Here is a 25,095-nt window from a genome sequence, read left to right as displayed (position 1 = left end):
CTGACCTAAAAACTGCATGAAATCATGCATGGAAGGAGCAAAGATGTATGTTCAATAATTTAAATGTGCTTGTTTGGTGTCATCAATGCACATCGTCTGTCAGCCGTAAGCCAAGATAACATTTGTTGCTTTGAAAATGTAAACCAGCTAAACATTTAATATGTAACAAATAATGCGCAGAGATAAATATGAGAGAATCCTCCGCAGTGTAGCCAGATATCACGTGAAGTCTTAATATATTTTACACAAATATATTACGATGTTGAAATATTTGCATCAGCCTATTTTAAAGAATGATTTACTCCCATATATTTTTCATATCAAAATCCCTTTTAATTATTGGCCTTTTGAGTAATCAAAATCATTTGAATGTGTAAAAATAATAACTGAGTGTGAATTTTCCTTCACTTTTATGTCAAAGTAGAAATTGATTAGCACCTGTTTAAGTTGTGGACGAAATTACAAGAGCATGGTACAGATTTGTCCTGGAGTAAACTTAGTAGATAATGATTTACGACAGTGTCCAGCAGAGGGCAATGCTACTCTGTACTTAATTACAATTCTGTTGTTGCTCTAAATGCACATGCATGTAGACTCGCATGAAAAAGTATCCACTTTCTTAATAACATTTCTTATTGATCTTTCCAGTGCATCTTTTCTGGAATCCAAAACAGTGGTTAGAGGAAATGAAATCTATCAGCTGTACTATTCTCACTTTGAGTTGAAGCAAAAGGATTTATACTTACCCTTCTATCTTTTTGGCATTTCTCCACTGGCAGAGGGGTTTAAGGTTAAGTCTTTCTTCACTGCGGTGAGTCATGTATTGATCACCTGTAGACAAAGTCCTTCTCAGTTGCAGAGCAACATCCATCACCGAGCTGCCTGGCACTCAGCGCAGAGATAGCACGGCACCGAGGATCCATTATAACTGAAATATATATTTTACTGCAACAAAGATCGATAAGCAACCTGTCCCTGTTGCTGTTAGGCTCATCCTGTATCGGACCATAAATGTATGAACACGATTAACTGCTGAGTCATTGATGTTGAGGCTCATGCTCCAAAGAAGTCACTCCATTGTTACGTTATTGGTTAAAGAAAACTAACAAAAACATTCATAACCTCTTCGCACCTCATCATATCCAGTCTCAATACAGACAGGGAACTGATAATGGCATTCGAACCCAAACAGAGAGGAATGTAAAGACGGACTTGTGTGAATCGAGGAGTGTACAACAACACCTCTTTTCTTCAGCCGTGTCCCCAGTAATATCCTGGCCCTGTAATGATAGGCCATGAAAGGCCACAGTGTGTGCGTGAGGCTGTTTGTGGTGGCTCCCAGGGGCCTGAGGGGCACGTGACCTCATTGGGAGAAGGATGGTTCAGTAGGTTTGCTCCACTCCTGCTAGTCAGACAGTCAACAGCCCGTACTGTAACTTCTCTTCAACTGGTATTTTCAGACGTCTGCTAGTGTTTACTCCCGGAGTTTGTTTACAAATTGTGCAGATGGTGAGAATCTGATGCAAATTTGACATAACCGGAGTTACAAAGCAAATATGATATTAAATATTTGTTCAGTTCCTTTGATGTGACAATAAAGTTTAGTCAAGTTAAGTATTAGACTTTCCTCTGCTCAATGTGACTTGACAAGCAATTAAAGCTGTCCACAACTAACAAATAGCTTTGAGTAATTACGTCTGCCGTGCCTACAGTCACGCACGCTCAGCCTGCTCCTGAATTTTCAAGAAGTGTAATGGAAATGAAATACTTGCAGAGATAAGGCTTGACTTATTTCCTCATGCTTTGAAGCACAATTGCCCTTTGAATATCCACTCCTTTCAAATATTTGCATGGCACCCCTTTTTCCGCAAACTCACCCTCTCCAAATACAAGTGTATGTGTAGCCCTTGTTCAGCTGAGGATGTGGAAAATATTTAGAGTACATACACAAGCCATAGGCAGTGCGTTCATGACGATAGTGTTCAAGTACTGTGCATTTACTCGACTCTTTAAGGGTTTTTCACTAGCTGATTATATACTTCTTTTAGGGCAGACGACCTCTCCAAATTAAAACATCAGCCCCTTCAGACTGAATATTAGTACCTACAATAACCTCGATCAGATACAAAAAAAGTTGATAATTTAAAAGATTGGGTACTATTTTTAAAAGCGATTTGAGCATACAGCAACATGTAAAGAACAGTTCATTTTGTATTGATTTTATTTGCAATGCTTTGAAACCACTGAAAGCCTAGGTAGACAACAATGTAATATTAATGAGAATAAACAGAGCGTAAAGCTGAATTGTTTTTAGGTTTTGTATTCAAACAATGCTTTTGTTGAGCCAGCAGAGCCATACTTTGCCCTGAACCTCAAATTGCTTTGTATCACAGTTGATTTATGATGTTTCCCCAGCCTTTAACACACTTAACCCCCGACCCATAGAAAATTAGATTTCTTTTTAAAAGAACTGAATGATAAATTACGACGCACCTCCTTAACAAAGACATGGCTAACACTGCCTGCTTAATCAGTGTCTGCTTCTCTGTAGTCAGGCTTTATGCATATTTATTCCTCAGAAGCAATTTCCTGCCCCATGAAATCAAAACGGGATGAATGAAGTTCTTTGCCTCTTTTCTTTCCACTCCTTTGTCCTTGTTTTACATCAACTCTGACCCCTCATATTTCTTGTTTGCTGCTACCCTTGTTTTACTCTGTAATTACATTAATAAGTTCATGGGATGTATAGCTTCCCACACACAAGAGGATTTTATACCTGTAGAAATGATAGCATGTATCTAACAGGGACACAGGAATAACTATGTCTGTTTATGTCTGGGTCTGTGTTTTGCTGGTGTTGCAGTATCAGTAGTTTCTGGGGGTCTGACGTCATGGATATCAGGGAGAGATCTCCATTTCTTTTGTCCTCTTAAGGGTCTTCCTGCCTGTCCACTTCCTTAGAGACAAAAGAGGAGCCAGGGCTGGTAGCTGTGAGGACTTGGGGTTTTTCCTGAGGTGATGTGATTAAAGGCCTCTTTGCAGCCATTCGAATGCCTCACACACGCCACAGCTGCTTTAGCTAATTGAATTGTCGGGAAAAGCAGACAGACGTGATTGAAGCTAGCACCCAAGACTGAGGCATTGAATCGATAGAGTGGCACTCAAATAAAGTTGGGCAGTGGCTGTGCCAAGGATGAAAGAAAGATCAGCTGGCTTTCTGGTGGATAAAAACAAGTTTCTGATTGTTTCAGTTTAAAGTAACTGAGCGTGTTGGATAAGGTAGATGTAAACTGTAAACATACTGTATGTTCATATTTCATTCATTATAGTTAGGATAGGCTGGACAAAAAGATGTTGACCTAACAATTGTTAAAATATCACCAATGGCATTGCTCTGAGGAGGCATGAATATGGACACAATAGCTGTTGAGACAATTTACTCAGAACCACACATTTCAACCTCATGGTATCAGTAGAGGAACGGTCAGGGATCATCAAAGTAATTCGACTTGATCCTGTGGGAACAATGAAAGGCTTTACTGACCTTCATGTTTGTTCACCCTATAGATTCTTGAATTCTTTCAAATAATGCTGGACTGACTAGAGGACAGACATTTGCATCCCTAGAGCCCACTGTATGGATAAAACAAATCGTAAAGAATTTAATATAAATCAATAATCACTATGATCAATGAAGCCTCTGTACACTAAAGATCAGTCCGGTCAGATACATGATCGCAGGGCCAAAGTGAAATCCATTCCCGAAGGAAGGTCGTCCAAGGAATGTGGTTCTGTGGTGAATAGTTATTAGAAAACTGCAGTCTCAGAGGACGGGGGAAAGTATGTGGAGAGATGATGTAATTGTCTATCAGCATGATGGGGCTTATTTGGTGGGCACATTAATTAACTAAGTGCTCAGTAACTATGAGTGTTTTGCATTTAATGTGATGAGGACATCATTGGTCCTTGGGGAGATTAAACCATGGATCATGAGATTGTATTTATTCATGATTTAGAGGCACTTGAAAACTTTGCTTTACCCATCTGACACATTTTACTCTGTCCCGCCAACCTAGTCTCACAAAAAATGTGTAATAGCTACGTTGGAGTGTGTTTCATGCGACATAGTGCAAATGTTTTGGAAGTTAACGTTTATCAGATAGCTGGCTGATGAACTGTGATTCCTCTTTATTCAATAGTCCATGGCAGCCTTAATGTTGCTACTGCAGCCACTTTATCAAACTCAACAGCCTGCTAAAGGACAGTCTCTGTGTCCAGACATACTCACTTAAATCAATGTGGCTGGCAATAAAGCAGGACAACTCTGAGCTACATGAACTCTCCTTTTGTGATAAGTAATTGGCTTGGAAAAACTAAGAATGCAGAAGGAGATGGATGGCAGATTAGACACGTGTTCACTGAGGTCTTTACCTACAGCATGCAGGAGTGGTTGTTGGGCAAGGCCCTGCATTAGGACATTTGTGAAGAATGATGAACTGTTTGATGTCTAGCTTGTTTAACCAGCTGCCTTGAAGTGACACGGAGGGAGTGTTGCAAGACTCAATCGAAGCAAACTCTCACATTGCCAAGAACTCCTGTTCTGTTTCTGCCTGTGGCCATTAAAAAAAAAAGAATCAAGTAACTTAGGTATTTTTGCGCTATCCCTTTTGTCTGGTTTCAAGTATCACTGTTTATTTAGAATTAAAAAAACACTTGCATTTGTGTCCTCAGTGATGTAAACGCATTACAGAGAGGATGTAGCTGTGTGTGAAAAAAAAAGGCTGCCACTTCTCTCCTGGTTCCCTGGGAGACTGGCATGGTCAGCAGCAGCCCCCCCTCCTCCTTGCTCCCCTCATCCTCTGGCTGTCTCTCCCCCTGCTTGTGAAGGAGGAGGCGTGTGTGCAAGGAAGAGGCAGGGCTCGATAGCCGAGGCTGCGGGAGTGGAACTCAGACAGCAGGCAAAGCATAACAACACACACATACACACACATGCTCTGTCAGCGTAAGTGACACAAGTGCTGGCTCCATTCAGCCCTGAGTTGACTGACTCCCCGCTATCCATTAGCCGGCATGCCGCAGAGAAAGAGGAGTTTCACTTTTGGAGCCTATGGAGGGTAAGAATATATATCCTAATAACATGTAGAACAACTTAACCTCTTCATAACACACTGGTCTCGTGTGTGTGATTGTGAGTGTGTGTTTCTGTCTCCCTGTTTGATGACTGTGCAGATTCTGTGTCTGCATTTGTGTCTGTGCAGATTCTGTGTCTGCATTTGTGTCTGTGCCATTCGCTTGGGAAGCATGTTTATGATAATAGCTTTTTCCTGAAATGTCTCGGTTGTCATTTTTGGGGCTTTCTTTCATTGAATGGACCTTAGCAGGCTGCTGTTCCTGCTTGAAAATGAAACATTAAGGGTTATGTTTTGTACAGCAATGGCAAGGCATTATCTGTAGCTAAAAAACAGAGAGGAAAAGTAGGTATGGTGCAGGTTACAGGAAAAAGTATGAAGGTACGATCGATGTGAATGTTGTCAGTAGGTGATTGTGTCACCACTGTTGTTATGTAGCCAACTTCAGAGTTTACAGGGTACTGCACAGCAGACACACAGTCAGCAAAGAGCTTTTTAGTGACCAGAAGGTGAACAGGTGTTCCAATGCAACTGCACGCCTCACTGCCATTAGTTCTGTGTATACATATATTTTTGTGTGCGTATGTTGGAGTCTGAAAGTCTGAAAAACCTTTTGGTAACATCTCGTGGAGAATGTACTTGTAGATAAGGTGGGATGTGTGGACGTTTTGGTGCAGTGACCACAGTTTTAATGTCCCAAATGTGTGTGCGCAGAGAAATGAATTATGAGCAGTGATGCTAGGAAGCATTTGCAGAAATTTTGGCAACACTTTGTCATATCACTAGTTTAGTTAGAATTTCCCTCAGAGGTTTCTTTGTAGATTTCCTGGACTGGTAATCATGATATTGATAATGCATACATTGTTTAATGATATGCTTGATATGCACTTCAACATTGTCTTCAGCTAGCTGATTGCAGCGGGCTTCCAGAGGGTCAACTTGATTGGCCAATTCATTTAAGCGGTCGCCCGTGTTGTGATACTACTATGATTGCAAGCGGATTACAGCATGTTAAATTGGGAATTAGCTTTTATGGTGTCACCACTTAAGCTAGATTTTGCTTTGTGGGATTAACGGGGGCATAACTTCTGTTTGTGTCTCATTAACTGTGTGGGAGACAGCCCTCGTGGGTTTCTTTTTATTTTACCTGAGATGGGCCAATCATCTGAACTTACATTTGTCAAGATAACCAGTTGGTCTTATTCTGGTAATAAGATCTAATAAAGCATAACACTCATCTTTCTGTTGCTCTTTGAGGTTTGTTTTCAAGTGCAGAATGGAATCATTGTTGCCCCTTGTGGCTTTTGGCGGGGGGAGGGGACGTCTGTTACCTGTGTGTGACCTTAAGCTTTGGGGGGAAGTACTCATATAACTCCTCATGGCTTGTTGCACCACAATAAGGCAAAGAAGAGGCAACACTACTCAATGTAAGCAACACAAACCTGAGATTAATGCTTAAATCGCGAGTGCTTACAAAGTAAAAGATTTCAAGGTGGACGATAAGTGGTTGTCTTGCAATATATACTTTTGATTAACGGCCGCAATATTGTTAAGGAGCAGCACAAAGATGGTGGTGGTCACGGATCTTACATCCTCAAATATGCCAAAAAAGGTGAAATTGACCAACTTTCATTAAGTGTCAAGCCCTCTTTATAGATCTCTCTACCTCATTAGATACCTGATTTTTACTTTCTAATCAATAAATTCCAATCATTTGCACGTGTACAGATCCATTAGCCATTTCATAGCGTACATAAAGCAAAGAAAATGTTTTGTGTTTATTAGTGGAGTTGAATGTCATTGTCTTTGGCATTTGGATAGGTCAGTCTGATTGCATCAGTGAGTGATCTGTAACACACTCTGCCCCCTGCATCCTGCTGGCATTCACTGAAGGAAACGCAGCCGCTCTGTTCTCTGTCTTTTGGTCTTTCTCTAACGCAGCATGCTCTATGGCATCAAATATTAATGGAGCTGACACTTAATTTGAGTAGTCATTTGTTCGTTTTTTTGGTTTTGCTTTGAGTAGGTTATATCCACCTCTATTTTTTAACCACAAGACTTATTTTTACTGGATACTGTCATTTGGCAGGATCAGAGTCAGATGTCAGATGTGACCATGATTTTGCAACACTGAGCTTTCAAATCCTTTTACTTTCAATTCTTTGGATCTGCTCTGTTAAAGTCACATGAGATGTCCTGTAGCTACTACTCTACATGTATCGGTGTTTGTCTGCTCATAAACTATTAAATCATGCTGACCATTCAGGCATCATGAACAATGTTGCTGTGTTTTGCAGCGGCGAATAGAAACATTAGAGGAATGCATTTGTTCAAAAACAACCAAGTGGAAAGACTGGCATAGTTTCTCTAATCTGAGCAGGCGAGAGATGTAGTCGGCATTCTCTGTTCAGCTCAATTAAAAATGTTGTTTTCTCTTTCCTTTTACCAGATAAAAAACATTTGAAATACTATTTCCTTTTCAAGTAATTAAGGCTACAGACTGTGGAAAGGTGTTTCCATCAGTAAAAATAACTATAGTATGAAGTTGTTGTGTAGTTCGTGGCTCCCATAAGAAGGAAATAATTATTCTATTTTGATGACACCTTGCTTTAGATGTTTCCCTAGTGCTGATGTAAATACGCAAAACAAGCGTCTTCTATCTCTGTTTGATTTGTGATTATCTAGTGTCTAAAGCTACAATCACACAAATACAGTTTCATATTTAATTTCAATTAAGAAACAACATCTCTCTCGGTACACACTCAAACAGAGACACATATAGTGAGAAGAAGCCTTATTGTATTGAATATAGAACCATGGACAACAGGAAGACACTGCAAAGAGTCTCGTTGTATGACAAAAGCAAATGTTTGCATGACAAAAGATGATTACATCTCAAGGCAGGGCTACTTGAGAATAGGAGGCCATTCAAGTACCTTTCCAAGGGCAGTGGCAAAACAAACAGGAGATGTAGAGCAGCCAGCCAGAGGGCTCTTCATTGCCTACTCAGTCAGTCCACCTTGCATATTTGCTTTGACATTCACATTCGTATTCACAATGGCAAGCCATCCACGGAGAAGTGTGGGGTGGCAAGGCACTGGGTGAGCTGCAGCTCATGGTGGGCTACAAATTGTCAATTTATTTTAATTTTATGAAGAACAAAAACAGATGTTTACTATAAGGCTTGTTAAAGTTCCTCTGCACTCCCATACTCTCCCAGAATGGCCGGCTGGTGAGTTGCTGCGGTCATGCTTCAAAATAATTCTTCTCGACACAGCAAAGACTCAAAGACTGATCACACATTTCTTGTTTGGATTGTACGTCTTGAATGTCCCAGAGAGGCATTTTGGTTTGAAACACACCCAATAAAATATAATGATACAATGATACTGAGCTACAAAGGTACCAAGAGTCCATACACCAACAAGAGAGCAAAAACTGTTCAACTATGACACGATTTGAAGGTTTCAAATGGGCTTCGTTACCTTTAATCTGTTCTTCTTTATCTAACCAGGTGGCTGCATATTTTTCGTTCCGTACCTTCTTCAAAACAATTTAACAAAAACATTTCTATATCTTGATGTTCATTGGATGTTATCGGAGTAGCAGGTTCCTTGGGGTCACTAAACACACAATGTCAACAATACCTGTTGCTGCTATAAAAGCCCTCCAGTGTTTGGCTGATAAAAAAGCTTTTCATTTAAAGCAGCTAAACAGTTTGCTGTACATAACCAGATGGACTAAATCAGAAGAGCAGATTAAACAACCGATAAGTTTCTAGATAAAAGTAAACAAGAAGTGAATGTTGAACAGTTTCCCAACCAACTATCACATTACAGAACACACCTGAACTAATATGTATTGTATTTTTTTGTGTGTGTGTGTGTGTGTGTGTGTGTGTGTGTGTGTGTGTGTGTGTGTGTGTGTGTGTGTGTGTGTGTGTGTGTGTGTGTGTGTGTGTGTGTGTGTGTGTGTGTGTGTGTGTGTGTGTGTTATTTCAAAAACACTGTATCCTACTGTACTGTAGCTAAATGAGGACTTTCAACCACTTTACACTCATTTCTCTCTGTCAATGGGCTCATTCAGTCCAGGCTGGGTCAAAATACAGTATACAGTATTGGTCTGGTGATGTGTTGTTTGATAAATGTTTCTTATTACTACCCTGAGCATTATACACAGAGATGTTGTTCACTTTTGCTCCAGGCGTGTGTCTCTCTCTGTGTTTTCTATTTCTGACAGGATCCAGCTCTTCCTAAAGAAAGAAAGAGTGAAAGTTTAAGTGCAGTCAGAAAACTAGAATGTGTGTTTACTGTATAATATGATAAAGACCTTATTCAGAATATTGTATTCATCCAGGCATCCCCCCCGTCCTGTTTTTGCTGAGTAAATGTCCCGCTGTTGTTTGATCCAGACTGAGATATCTCGACAACTCTTTGATGGATTGTTATGAAATGTTGCACAGACATTTATGATCCCCAGAGGATGACTCCTACTGACATCAGTGACCCCATGACTTTTTCTGCAGCAGCACATTCAGGTTGACATTTTGGCTTTTAGTTTAATATCTTGACAACTGTATGGTGGATTGCCATAGCATTTTGTACACACATGTATTGACCCCCATGATGAATGTCATTTGTTTTCTGAACTCTTCATCCAGCATGATCATAAGCGATATTGCAGTTTGTCCAGTACTTAGAATTATGACTTAATACTTGCAATACTAATGAGGTTCCCTTGCAGTCTTAATTGAATATATATATATATCGTTTGATCTAATCGGCTAAAGTTAGCAGGCTACACTAAGATTAGGAATGGTATACAATGTGTAAAATACTGGGAAAGTAACACACACACACACACACACACACACACACACACACACACACACACACACACACACACACACACACACACACACACACACACACACACACACACACACACACACACACACACACACACACACACACACACACACACACCCACCGCAAGCATTGGGATGAGTTGCTGATCCCTTGAAACACACATGTTAGTGAGAAAAAAAAGTTGCACAATCCATATGCATCTGTTCTTTCAGTAGACTTTGTGGCCCTGAGGCCTTTTTCAAGATCAACAACCAAGCACACACCTCGTGCTCCGTCGGCGGCGGAGTGCAGTTCCAAGCAGTGGCTCAGTCAGTAGGGGCTTGGACTGGGAATCGTATATGGGAAGTGGACTGCTACTTGGATAGGACCCAGTTCACCTCCTAGGCCCTGCTGTGGTGCCCTTGAGCAAGGCACCGGACACCTCCAATCCCCCTTCCCCGTTGCTCCCCGGGCGCTGCACAATAGCTGCCCACTGCTCCTAGCACTAGGATGGGTTAAATGCTGTGTGCATGTATGTGACTAATAAAGAGGGTTTCATCCTCCGATTCTACTTTGTTTTTGGGAAACTGTTAGCATCCACTCAACTGTGCCACAAAGTAAAGCCTCACAGAGCTGCTACTGTGGCTGCTCTGAGTCCTAGGTGTGGCTAATGCTGTAATGATGCTAATGGTTATGCTACTTGCTATGACATGGTGTGTGCGAAATGTAATCAAAGCAATATTCTCGATTGGGTGGATGACAGCTAGCCTACGTGACCTTTCCACTCCTGTTTGGTTGCATAGTATTACACCCAAAGCTAGACTTGCAGGCTCTTACTGGGTGAACTGGGTGTAACAATTATATTACCTCACTGAAAAAGTAAAGTAGCCATAGGGAAGAGGAATCATTTCTGAGCAAGCTGGGTTCACTGGAATAATGTTTTTATCCATAGATGTACAATAGAAGTTAATGCTAATGTCTCTCTCACTGTGTCATAGTATGCACAATAATACACAATACTTTAGTTGGTGGTTCTATTTCTCCAGCTACTTAAATATTAATGTCAAAGGGTCATCTTCCAGCATCTTTATACTATTTCAACCGCAAGCATCTGAAAATGAAATGGTGAAAGGCTGTATTGATAGCTAGCGTGGTAGTTTAGAAATAGTCCCGGACCTTTTAAGATAATTTGGTTAGAGATGTGTTTGTTGCCACTCAGAGTGCCTCTTATATTTCACATGTTGTTGCAGCAGTTTTAGTAAAATGCTTTGCTTTAAGCTGGATTTCCTCCCAGTTGACTCCTCAGCCCTGTCTGGTGACCTACTTGCCAGGAGCGGTGTTGCTGACTCTGTACATAGTGCACACCCTTCCTAATTCCTCAAGTCAAGAAAATGTACAAAAAGTTTAGCAGGGAAGAAATTAAGAAATGTGAAACTGCGGATTAGGTTGTATGAACAATTTCTTAAAGCTTTCGGCACGGTGATGGCCTCGTGTTTCTGCCTTGAGCCTTCTTATCCCTTTTACATGGAAACCAGAGAGCGTAGAAGAATCTTTAAAAGTTGTCGCAAAATTTGGATACGCCATCCCAGTTCCTTTATTGTGCCATGCGTTACTTGGCTTCACAAACTGTTTTCAACGTGTGTTTTGAATGTACAAATATGACTCATTGCAAACAAATGCGTTAGCGCAGGCACATACTTTTGTCCACTCCAGCCGTTGTCCTCTCAGAGGGGGACAGATTATTCTTTGTTTTGCTGATAAGGCTGGGTGTTTTTTGTGTCCTGCTGTTTTTGGCTCTGTGACTTTATCTGTGCTCTGTCCTGCTCAGCACAGGTTTGCTTTCTTTATCTCATGTTTTACCGTTGAGTTAAGTTTTAAATAAATAAATAAAAAAGTTATAACATGGTAACTTCTATTAGACATAGTATTTCTGTACTTCAAACCAACTTTCTCATAATGTTTGAATAATTGTTAAATGTGAAGTGAATGATAGGAAAGACCGTAAGAAGCTCTTCCTGTGGCCAATATATCCAGTTTTCTTCATTGTCCCCATAAAGGACATTTTCTCTGTGCTCCGTCCTGTGATTCTACATATAAAAATGATAAATATTACACAATAAAAGACGTATACATATTAACACTTGACTTACTGTATGTACATATTCACAGTTTGCACGTACGCAGACAGATCTACTGACAACGTCGACCTATTGCACAACCCTCATGGCCATCAGTTACATCTATTGAATTACATGTGAGTGTTGAGAAGCTTAATGGATATATGCTCTGGGGATGGAGAATGTCCCCTCACTGAAAACAAACATATTTTCTGTCATCAGACAGCTTACGTAGCCCTTTAGATTAAAGCAATATGTCATAGAAGTGCAACATTTGGCACATGCTTTGGATGTCTGGCGTAAGAATATAGAAGGGCCTTATTGTTTTCATAATTTATGACAAAATGTCTTTATCTATGTTGATATGAGATCTTAGGTTTTGGGTATCATGTTTGGGTTTGCTATTTCTATTGGAAAAGTTCTCAATTGGTTTTGGTATTTGAGTTTCAAGCCTTTATCCAATAACCTGGACACACCCTGGTTGATTTCATTTTATGGGAATTCCCTGAAACCTGATAATGGGTGCAGCAGAGGATGAGGTTTAGAAACAATGTTATTCTTAGTGATGCAGTACATATAAAAACAGCTCTCCTCTCCTCAGACTCTGCAAGAGCAGAGCCGACAGCCCATAAGTGTGTTGGCTCTCTCCCAAGGACCAGCATGCATTGCACTAAGGATGCAGCTCTGATTTATCTGCACTCCTGTGTCTGTCAGTCTCAGTGAAATCAACACTGGTGGTAGATTTGAAATAGAACAGCATCACAAAATCCAGCTCAGTGTCAGTATGTGTCACATGGAGACCTAGGGTAAAAATCATGAGCCATCTTCTGCACAGAGGGGAATCAGGCGACGTCCTACTGTAACAACACAAGTCTGTTGATTTGTGACTCCGCAAACAAACCCCCCAAGGTCGGTTTCCTCTTACGGACACCGTTTTCTGAGAAGGAGGAAGTTTTAAGCTTTCATTTATCTTTTGAGAATTTCTCAAAACAAAAGAAGAAGTGCAAACTTGGTTGTACCTCTTTTTGCAATACATTAACCATTTCTTTCTACTTTAAGGCCTTTTTTCAGATAGTAGTGTTGAAATGGAGTGAGAAAGAAAGTGGGATATGACATGCAACAAATACCCCAAGGCTAGAGTGGGATGTTGCAGTTCCATGGCATGCACTGTAACCACTTAGTTAACAGGGCACTCTGAAATAAATTGAAGTTTTTATTGGCGTTTGTATGAAGGAAAACAGAAGCTCCTTCTGTAGCCTGACTCATGGGCTTATGTTTATAATGTGAAGTCTTTCATCAAGTGCCACCATGGCGTTGAGAAGTGGTTTTGAAGGAAATGTCATAAACATTTGGATGGATTGACATGCAGTTTTACGCAGAAATTCCCCTGAACTAGAGTGGGGAACAGGACAAACATTATACCTGATTAAATTCAGTATATTTAACATTGTGAGCATGTTAGCATGCTGACTAAAAAGTATTTTCCAGCCTCACATCCTTCTGGCATGTCTGTAGACATCATTTCCCATACAGCGGGAGTCACATCTCTTTCCAGAATTGGTTGTCTGATCCCTCGGGTGTTGCTGTGTCATGCAAACGAATAATGTTGATGAAAAGATGAGTAAGCGGTAAGCACTCTGGGGTTTTTGTCCTTGTTAACGCAGAGTGGAGAGCAGTCAGCAGCTGCGACTTGAGCGATGAACCCATACAGTCATAGGAGACAAGGTCAACAGCAAGGGGAGGAAACAACCTGAAATCAACCTTACAGCTTGGGGACTTTTTCTGTTCTGTTTTACCTTGTTGGTGGCTTAATTCTCAGAGTTGTTAAAGGGGTCAAAATAGGTCACCTGGAGGCAGCTGCAGGATTCCTCAGAGACATACTACACATTCCCTTTTCCCTGTGTCACCACCACCCGTTATCACAAGAGACAGACTCACAGCCTTGAGTCATTCTCTGGGACAGTGCAACTCTTACCCGTATTAAATATCCTCTTTGTTTTTAACATTGAAGTCAAGTGCTGCATCCCAAGAGAAGTTGTAATATGTGTTTATGATTGTGATGTCCGGTTAGCTTATGGACCTTTATGTCATAATACATAGCTTTTTGGTTGATGAGGAGTGGGATTGCCAAGTTTTGCATGAATTGAACTTCAGACGTGAGGTTTCGTTGCACACACAGTGCCATCTACTGGCAGAAACACTAGGCTGCATCCTAAGCTTTCTAACGTTGAATCATCTGGGTGTTTTCAGCTCCGAAATCTGTTTATCCAGGGTGGTTTCAGGACAGATGATAGTTTATCCTTGAATGAACACTGTGTTATTTCAATAGACTCATTTTATCTCAAAAAACAAAAAGATGGTACTCGTCCTTTCATCCTCTTTATACTTTAACTTTAATAAACAAGAAGTAAAGAGGGGCCGGTTGTAATCCTTTCATCCTCTAGGTTTTTTCCTTGTTCCATGGATGTCTTGCAAGTGTTAAAAGATGGTCAACCATACCCTCTTTTCATCAAAGAGCCTAGAAACTATGTTTTAGGATTCACTTAGCTGCCACGTGGTGCTACTGCATAACAATTTCATGTCTCTCTTACTAGTGTGACAATTTAAAATGGAATTATGTATTCTTTTTGGAGGAGTTGTATGTACAGGTAATAGTGGGTTCATATGGGTCAAGTTAGTTTGTTTATGACACAGAACAACATAAAAAAAGTCAAACACAATTTCATGAAATGAGTTCTTACTTAATACTGTTTATAAAAACTGTATCTTTTCATTTCTTTTTTTTTTTAGAGTGGACAAGACATTCTCCAAGGCCAGGAGCTTATGGTGAGTTTTTCTTCTTTGCTTTGTTGAGTAATGTGTGCCTTTCTCGAAGAATGTCCTTGAGTAACATAAGTGGTACTCTTTGTGCTCCATACCATGTGATCATGGTCCTGTGACAGATGAATTAATGAAATGAGCATGACAAGAAGTATCCTAGACATTCAAAATATTAATCAGTTTGGAATAATTATTTTTTTTTACAATTCTTGACACTGTAGTGGAGTTCCACGTCCCTGACTACGGCCTTGAATGTTGTGAATGTGTGAATCAGTCCAGCGAGTTCAGTGAAAGTATGATGAATGAGCCAGTGGAAGGTAGACAGCAGTGGGGAAACAGACGCCTGGTCCCTGCTGCTATCTCTGCAGTGCGGGCGAAGGCTGTGAGTGGCACAGGGAGGCAGGCAGGGAGCTGAGCATGCACACCTCTTGCCACTGCAGATAGACCACTCTATTCCTGAAAGCTTGAGGTGTGGTGGCATGAGAATCTGGCCCTCAAACCTGTGTGTCTGCCTGCAGCGGGATAACAGTATCTGCCGCAGTATCCTGCCAGGCCTGCATTACTCAGCAGTGGCCGGGCTTGTTTTAGGGACTGCAGTGTGGCTAACGGGCTAACACTGCATCAGACCGTAACAAAACAACCTCTGCTCATGGTGCAAAAAGAAGAGGAGGGAGAGCGTTTGGAGAATCTAAAAGAGGATACAAAACAACACAGGAGACAAAAGAATTGTGGGCGTGACGAGGAGGAAGAAAGACAAAGGAAGTGAGTGGATAAGAAGACATGACAGAAGGAGAAAGAAGAGAACAGTGTCACAAAATGTATTAAGAGTTGAGCAGTGACACACATGGTGCCTTCAGCATTGTTCGTCACAGTCATGCGTGTCTTCAAAGCCAGGAGGAATTCATCAAACAAGGACAAATGAAATTGGAGGATCCTTCCCATTGTTTTAAAAGAAATTGAATTATCTTACATAATCATCAGTGTTTATGTCCAGCAAGAAGAAAGACATTTCTGTCAACACCTGTGGCTTTTAGAAAGGATTCTGACTCTGTCAAGCTTAAGGGCAAATGCTAGATTTAAAAGGAAATGGGAGAGCCAGAGACCAAATCTTACTCCAGGTACTGTATGGTGGACAGGAAGTGACTGGGAATTAGAAAAGTGAACTATTTCCTCAACTCAGCAAAATGCCGTGCTCACCTTTCCGAATTGGAAGGCCAAGAAAATGCTGGTGAGTTTCTTGTTAAAATGCTTGAAGATAGTTTTAAGGATAACAAATACTTATAATAATAGAATAGCCTGCCTTCTGGTAGTCTTAACTCATGTTCTGATGTTGGATGATAAAAACCTAATTTGTAGAGATACCCTACAGGAGCACTAAAATGAGGTTTTCAATCAAAGCAGCAACTTTTCTTGCTTACTGAGGATTTACATTGGGACAGTTTTTCTCTCTGTACAACTTAAATGTCAGTTCTAATTTATACCATTTCATTTCATTATCCCACTCTTGCAAAGATGATATGCAGATAATGAGTTCTCAGAACACTGTATGTGCGCTCAATGGGCGATAACGCCTAATCTGTTAAATGTATTAAATGTGAGGAAGTGCTCGATCTTTGATCCTCTCACTCTTGTTGTTGATTCATTGTTAAATGACCATCTTCCATCTGGTCACTCACAAGAAACAGATGATCCTCAAGCCCAGTTTCCCTATCTGGGGGGAAACCTGTAATTGGATTTAATCCTGCCTTGCTAAACTCCCCTGATGGGAGGAAATGGGAGAGGAGGGTTAGTGTGGATAATGGCAGCACTGAGACGGTTTATAAGAGCCTCTCCTTTTCACTCTGTCCTACAAAAATACGTTCATGTGTCCAGATACAAAGTGCACTCTGCCTCTCTGTCCCTGGAGCATGATGGATTATTGTAGCAGGTTGTTTATTGTATAACTTCCTGTCAATCCTTTTAAACAACTTGGCCACTGATCCCACTGTCTTTTGCTTCAGATTACCTGACTTTCATTCAGGACACATCTGAACCTCCCTCAGATGCGACTTTTGGTACCATTTCAGCCTAGACCATACGAAACTTGATCAGTTAGGAAACCAGTTTTGCTATAAGTGCCGTGAAAATGAATCATTATTTCTTTCTACCCATAAAACTCATTTTGTTTCTTCACAAAATCATGAACGGTATATTTTACAGCAAGGACTTTACTGTCCGCACAGCGGTGTGTTTTATTGTTACTCGACTAAGATGTTTGAGCTTCCCTGTGCAGAGTTTGACCCTAAAAGGCACATTTTTACATACCCCATCTACAAGAGGATTTTGTGACATCCCAACTATGCAATTGTGACATCGCAAATGGTTTGGATACGTAGAGGCAAATATGCAGCTTGAAAAGATGTAATGTGATAAATTGAAACGTCCAGCTACACTGAGAGTTGATTTTCTGGAATTAAGACTTGAGTTTTATGTGCAAAAGATTACATTTAAGCAGATGTAGAATGTGGATTTAAATCTGTTTTTTTATGGGGAAACCAAATCAGATAAATCATTCATTGAAGCAGTGTATTTCCATGTGTTTTTAAAAGTGTCTGGAGGGGATCTTTTGATGTTGATTTTGGTTGCACTGCCCTTTGTCTTCTGCCCTCTAGTGGTAACAAGATGTCAATTTGCATAGTTCAGCCTGTAATATTCCTAAACTATATTAATGATGCATTGGTTTTCAAGATGGATAAACTAAAGAAACTCGAGCATATTTCCCGTATTTGGCATTCTTCACAGGGACAAGGTGTCTGTCTGTGTGTGTTTTTCCTGGGTGATCAAATATTTATTTTACTTTGTTTGTAATAGCGTTCTAAAAACAGGCTTTTTTATATCTCTGCTGAATTACCCTGCTATCTATTTCCAAATTGTGGTTTGCAATACTTGTTTCTATTTTTATGATGCTTTCTAAATTCTACGCCCATTTCCTCCTTTATGTCCTGTTCCTTTCCATAAACAATTTAGAGGTGTCACAGTATCTACTGTTTGTGTTCCCTGATTTCCCATGAGATGTCACTCTGAATCATCCTCCGTCTGTCTCCTCTGCACATGCGCCCACATCAGCGCCGCCAAGCCCGGACGGGTGTCAGTTTGCTTGTGCACGCTCATCTGTGTGTATCAGTCTGAGCTGTCTGTGAGAGCGGACGTAGTGGAGGAGCAAACTGTCAAGCTAGATCAGACTAGACTGTCTCTGCCGGAGCCTCCTGCTGTCTGACCAAATATAGCAGCAAAGTGACAAGCTTGCCGCTGGTTCTACCCATCTCAATAATCCAAATCCTAACATGTCATCCACCATCCAGCTTCAGCACACTGTCTTGAAAAACATAAAGCTCTGATGACAGCAGGCTTTTGAAGGGTGAGAGTAGTGCCAGGCAACGTTGAGAGGACATTTCGCTTTTACTTTATCTGTATCTTGAAGATTTTTGCAGTAAAGATGTTCTGTCAGCTTGTTTAAAGAACACCCCTTTGCCTTCAAACTGCAGTACCTTCACGGGACAGGTCTTCAGGTGTTGAAGAGGCGGACAGGGTCTTTTATGCCTTGTGTTTGTAGATTGTGTATACATTTGCGGATGTGCGTGTGTGTATATATATATATATATATATATATATATATATATATATATATATATATATATATATATATATATACTGTAGCTTGTGGGGGTGGTTTATTGACACCTGTCATGCTGAGAATGGTGTGACAAGCCAGTGGGAAGAAAAGGACTTTCTATTCCTGGCTTTTCTACTTTTAAAAAAAATCTCCCATGGGAACTTACATGATCATATCGTGGTTGTTCTTGTCATGATTGATGTGAGTGATGCACGCTTCATAGATCAAAGTGCGAGAAGTTTAATATCACTGAACACACAAGTATCTCCAACACAAAAGAGCACAAGGTGATCCCGCAGTGACCCCCTGTTGTTGAAAAGTTACATCTGCATGGCTGTGATTTCCCCAGGGGGCGCATTTCCAAGGAAATGTGGACAGTGACATGGGGAGGTATACGCAAGCTGGAAATCGGGACACATTGGTGAATGAACATGCTTTATTCAAAACCACCTGCTGTACCTGGCCTTTTAATGCATACTGAATATGGCCAGCTGTCAGGGGACATGTGGGCTCAAGGGAACCCATTGAGGAGTCTCCTCACGCATCAGACCCCACATGTATTTTAGTATTTACAAGACCAACCATGTTGCATTTAGACATATAGCACATTTTTAAATAGAGTTTATTCCGATTCTTCCCATACTTCCTATGAAATGTGCTCAGACAGACAAGTGAGTAATTCCGGTCTCGACAAGAACTTTTCAATAGGATTTCATATCGGACTCTTTGTATGAAAGGACTTTTAGTAGGTAAAGTTCCCTGGGGAACAAACAGCTTCTCAGACTTATCTGCTTTTTGAATTTAGTCCAATATTTGCTTTTGTCTGATTGTGGCAGGGGTGACTTTTAAAGCTGTCCGACAAAAAGGCCCAGAAGGTTTTACAATTTCCAAAACAGATTGGGGAAAGGCCCAGGGTTAGGCTTTGTGTTACTTCCCTTTCAGACACAAAATAATTCAAACAAAGCTGACTAAGATGTTTGTATAAAATGTAATGTTACATATAACATATAGGTTATTTATAAAGCTGAACTTTATCAAAAGATAACCTGTTTTTGAATGAAAATCCCATCTTTTTATTCCCCTTCATCTGGGAAAAAATATTTGGAGGGTCCTTGTGAAGCCACACACACATGACAAGTAACTCATACACTATAAACAACGCTCAGAGAAATGGTTTCACACCAAAGAAATTCATCCGCATATTTATTTGAGTGTTTCAGATCCGAGGGGGTAGAGAAGGATGACCCTGAAAACAGAGCTATTCCAAGGTCTATTTGTGTGGTAATTTATTGCACATGGTCTCCTCGTGTGTTTGCCTGTTGCAGGACTGATGGAAGGCAGGCAGCAGGTGTTGCTACTTCATGGCGTATTGAAAACATTTAACAGGGAGGTTGTTCCCTAATATCTGAACTCTTCAGTGTCATTGCGGTAATATACGATGACACAGGGGAAACGAGATCAGTGAGCAGCACAGCTGGATGTGATGATGTCTGACCTCTGAAGCCCACTTACAGGCGTGCTTGTTAAATGATTTGTGTTTGGGGATTGTCGACAGTGCTTAAATTAATTGATGTCAAACATCAGAAGGTTCAGTAGAATAGGTGGAGGCTGACAAGGAAGGTATTAGATTCATATTACTTTAGAAAGAGAGCATCAGAAGAATCCATTTAAATGTATTCAGATGCAGAATTCAACAGATTTTAAGCAGTGTGTATGGCAATGTCATTCAGGGGGTTCTAAATTTGAGCTGTCTTTGTAGTGCAGCCTCACAAAGCTGCCAGCATAACATATAAAATGCACTAACTCCAGGTCTGCTTTTTCAAAACAGTGGTTATTTTACTTAAATTATATTAAAGGTATAATTTTAACATTTCCTAATTAAAACATGTCTAAAAACAAATGGACCTAGATGTTATATTATGTTGTTACTTATAGTATCTCATATTGTTATTACAGTTTTCAAAATAAGTCTGATTTTAATCAAGGTAATGGTATTGTCCTATCCATATTTTATATCCATCAGTGTTGTGGTTTTCTGCCATGACATGTCATAAATTGCGTTTTACGATTCACTTTTTAGATCAGGGGCGTTTTATTTTTTATTTTAACTGTATGAAGGATTGTAATCATAGAAACAACGGGGGAAACATTAATAGCTGCCAAACAATGTCTATAATGTGATTTAAGGAAAAAAACAACATTAAAGACCTGGAGTGACATAGTTAGCATACCATTTACTGTATTTACTGTTTACTTTGTGCCTCTGTTGTCACTACCTGACAGGACCTGCTGTGAGAAAACAAGGTCATAGTTAACGTCATCATGGACATGCCTACTTTACATATCTGCTTAACAAGCCCCCTAATGCTGTAGCCCAATTACTCAGTTTAAAACAAGACATTCAAAAATACACTGCATGATTATCAAAACAGCCTCAATCACAGTCTCAGTGGGGTTCAGGCGTACTGCAGGGAATCATGGAGGGGACACAAAGTTTCTTTAAAAGTAAGGACGCCGTTGGCTCTCTTGCTTTGCCTTGCAAACAAACTGTGGGCTTGATTAACTCATGGAATTTGTTTACGAGTGACTGGAGGCGGGTTTGAGCAAATTTAGAAACAGCAGGAGAATCCTCAGACCTCCTACTGTTCGTGCAACATTTTCCTGCAAAAACAATAACAGCTTTGATAGACTTGTGTCTTAAGTTACAGACTATAGCATTGACTCAAAATATTTTATCATAGAGAGATTTTTATTTCATATAAGTGAATAAGGACAGTGTTAATTTGAAAAAAAATGAAAAAGGCACTTACTTTTATTATTTGATGTATTATTTCATACTTTTATCTGTAAATCAATTAAGTTGAAAGTTAAGACATTCAATTCTGCTAAAAGGCTTACACCTTCATGTAATTAACAGCGAAACATGAATACAGTGCTGCAGGCCGACTGCCGCTTGCACCTCCCACTCACATACGGCTCCCTCTCCCCCCTGAGGTCCACCACCACTAATTAAATCACAACCTGTGGGAGGTGCTCAATGGTTATGCATAAATAACCATTCATTCATATTCCATTCAGTGTGCCATCTTTCCTGCAGCAGACCTCTGACATGTTGCACGAGTCTAATGTGTCTCTGATTGGATGCCTAAACCTTTAACTGCTAATTGGGATCACTGGCTGGTCACACACACCCTCCCATACACACATCGTAAAGATGACATTCTTAGCTGCTGGCTTGCTTTTTTTGTTCAGCACAAGTTTAAATCATTGTTATCAATATGAATTCTGAATACTTTTAATCAAAATTGATAAACACACATTATTTCAGCCATTATTTTTCAGCTTTTGTTGTTTATTCTAATATTACTTGGTTTTTTCTTTGAGTTTGGATTATAAAACCCAAAGGTGAGGGATCAAAACATAAGGAAATACCAGTAGTGGAGCATAGTGCTGAGGATAATGTGTGGGATCAGGAGATGGGAGAGAACACAGGCTATTTCAGAAAGCTTATGGGATGGGAATTGAAAGAGATCTGCTGTGGGAAGGGGAAAATGGACAGAGGAGCAAGGAGGATACTCTCAATTTAAAACCAATTATCTTCACAGGATACAAATAAAGCTCCACAATGCTCAGGTTTTTCTTCTTCAATATACAGGAGCGTTTAGTCTTGGTGATGTCCGACTCAGTCTAAATGTGGCTTTAATTTGTTTTATCCCATAATGTGTTTTTATCTATAAGCACTATTGACATTTCTTAACCTTACACCCCTTCATACTGAGCTCTACCACTTAAAAATTGACCCGCACATAACATCCTTGAGGAAAGGATTTAAAACACAGATTATTGTCCCACAGCAGTATGACATCTCTACAGATAACTACTAATCTGGACAATATTTGAGTTTTAGTCCACTGATTTGACACAGAGGATTATTTGTTTTGTTTATCACAATACAAAACTCCTAATGGTGCTCAGCATGAGGACTGGGCTGTAATCCCTTGTTATCGCTTCATGTCTAACACATCAATACTCACACACACACACACACACACACACACACACACACACACACACACACACACACACACACACACACACACACACACACACACACACACACACACACACACACACACACACACACACACACACACACACACACACACACACACACAATCGTAAACACACAGAAACACTCACATACTTTAGTTTTTAAGTGTTTCTTTGAGAAGTTGGGAAGATGAGTCAACAGTATTGCTGCGTAGAATATTGTTAAGCAGGGATTTAGCAGGAAAAGCCAGTATTGGTGACATTAGTCTCCTAAACGCGGCGGATGGTAGCTTAATGGAGGAAATGCACATGTTCGCTGGGGATTGAATGAGAGTCATTACAATAATTAAAAACCTTTCCACTCACTCTCACATCCTGTAAAAGGAGCATTAAGGTGGTTGCAGCTCCTGCTGAGCTTAATGTTGGACCTAATTACTTTGTTTAAGTCACATCATAATGAATTTCAATGTTGGTGTTATTTTTTTTTGCTCATGTGGTTGCCACAGCAACAGCCCAGACTGAGGTAGTTTGGGGATTGAAGGCAACCCCCGATACTCTAATCAATCCCTGCTCTCCTTTCTCTTCAAGCGGCAGACTACACTTGTCCCCAACACAGATAATAGGGGGGAGGGTCTCCAGCTTTGAAGGGGAAAAGACTCTTGGTGGTTTTACTGGTTGGGGGTGGGTGCATGGTTTAGAGTGAGGGATTTTTGGACCACATTAGCGTGTGTGTGAGCTCCAGAGCAGACAAAGAGGGTGGAGATGGAGGAAGTGACAACTCCAGAGCGCATATGTGTGTGTGAGAGACTGAGTGGGAGGAGAGAGGGAAAGTGAGGGAGGAGAATCAGGGGCAGATAGGATGCTCAGTGGGAGTGTGCGACACTAAGGAGCTGAGAGTGAGGCCAGCAGGTGAACGGCTGATGGAAAGCAAGTGAGCTGACTGGAGCGGGACAGAGAGGAGTAGAAGGAGGGAGACGGAGAGAAGATTAAAGTGTAATAGAGAGGGAGGGAGCTTTACTAGAGCAGAAGCGTAGACAGTGAGTCATTCTGCCAGAGTGCTGGTCATTGTCCGGACTTCCCAGCGAGTGCCCAGCTGACACTGTGTGAGTAACTTTGCTGCTGCGCTCCTGCAGCACATCAGGGCGCTCAGATTACACACCCTGACATCCTGACACGGCTGAATTCTGTTGATCAAAGCTAACCAGCTGGGGTTGTGTTATGTAATTTGTTTTGGTGTTGTGATGAAACTGAGGCTTAGTGATACAAACTGATCTGCAGCAGGGTCTTATGTTTGAATGCCACACAAAACAGGCAGGCGTGTGTGAAGAGACGGTGTGTGTATTGTGTGTGTGGCTCAACATGGGATGAAGAATTTGTTTTGATGTTGCCAGAGTTGAAATTAGGTATTATATCTGACATCTCATTATTTATGTGAGGCTATAGTTGTAATGTACTGTGTGTATGCACAACACACTGTGCCTCTAGACAAACAGATGTGTGTGTGTGTGTGTGTGTGTGTGTGTGTGTGTGTGTGTGTGTGTGTGTGTGTGTGTGTGTGTGTGTGTGTGTGTGTGTGTGTGTGTGTGTGTGTGTGTGTGTGTGTGTGTGTGTGTGTGTGTGTGTGTGTCCATCTATTGTGCATCAGTTTTAATTAAGAGTTGAGGGCAGCTGATGCTCTATGGTATCCTGATCTCCCATGGGAGACCTGCTGCTGCTGGGCTCATATAGCCTCTTTCATGTTTATTGAACCTGCAGTGAAAGGGTTATTATTCACCACTGTTCCAATTTTATTTTATTGATAAAGTACTTTATTGATTGAAAATTGACCTGTGGTGTAACAGCAGAGAGTGATGTGTGTAAATGATTCACTCACTCTTTCCTCTACCTGTATTTGACCCTGAGTATACACTCAGTGTGTAAACAGGTTTCTATCTCTGTCACTGTCCCTCTTGAGCGGCTGTCTTATCTTCATCCTCAGCAGCCGGCCAGCACAGCTCCATACATTTCCCCCGTGTACATCTCTACTGTTTCAGCACCGGCAGCCACACTATCTACTTGAAAAAATATTTGGGTTTTTTTCAGTCAATATTGATTATGGATTATTATTTGCTTGGCCAACACAGATAGTTAATTATCTGTTGTTTACGCAGATCTGACAGTTATACAGACTCAATTGTTGTGAGGATGATGATTTAATATTCCACAGATCTGACCTAACCATATCTAACTGACTCCCTATTGTGAATGCAACAAACTAAAAAATTGTCGGATAGAAAAATCAACATTTCCATCTTTTGTATGGGATTTTAAAGATGGTTGTTTAGCCAATAAAATCAGTTTGGCTTTGTATTATAGACCGATAATTAATTGTATATAATTTATATATTGGACCAATACATAGTAATGTCAAAATGTAATGTTAATTAATCATTTATCGGCAATCAATGTCATGCATTGAGTTACTGAATGATATTTCGCTG

The 25,095-nt window shown here is 40.5% G+C and overlaps 1 protein-coding gene across 15 annotated transcripts in view; it reads left to right on the top strand.

The window, feature by feature from the left end:
* Positions 1–4,928: 4,928 nt before the first annotated feature.
* LOC134864186 (rap1 GTPase-activating protein 1-like) overlaps positions 4,929–25,095 on the top strand; it is a 41,246-nt gene continuing 21,079 nt past the window's right edge. For 11 of the 15 annotated variants that reach the window (XR_010165809.1, XR_010165811.1, XM_063883018.1 and 8 more), the window contains exons 1-2: positions 4,929–5,114; positions 14,884–14,919. Coding sequence is in view for 11 of the 15 variants with exons in the window: in XM_063883018.1 (XP_063739088.1) it covers positions 5,071–5,114; positions 14,884–14,919 (80 nt within the window). In the remaining 4 variants the exon portion in view is untranslated. Of the gene's footprint in view, positions 5,115–14,883; positions 14,920–15,134; positions 16,142–23,492; positions 23,719–25,095 lie in introns of those variants that run through there. The other 4 variants (XM_063883025.1, XM_063883012.1, XM_063883111.1 and 1 more) reach the window with 2 other exon arrangements.

This window comes from Eleginops maclovinus, chromosome 1, assembly GCF_036324505.1.
Source record: "Eleginops maclovinus isolate JMC-PN-2008 ecotype Puerto Natales chromosome 1, JC_Emac_rtc_rv5, whole genome shotgun sequence".
Taxonomy (NCBI): domain Eukaryota; kingdom Metazoa; phylum Chordata; class Actinopteri; order Perciformes; family Eleginopidae; genus Eleginops; species Eleginops maclovinus.
This window is presented reverse-complemented; position numbering and strand designations above follow the sequence as displayed.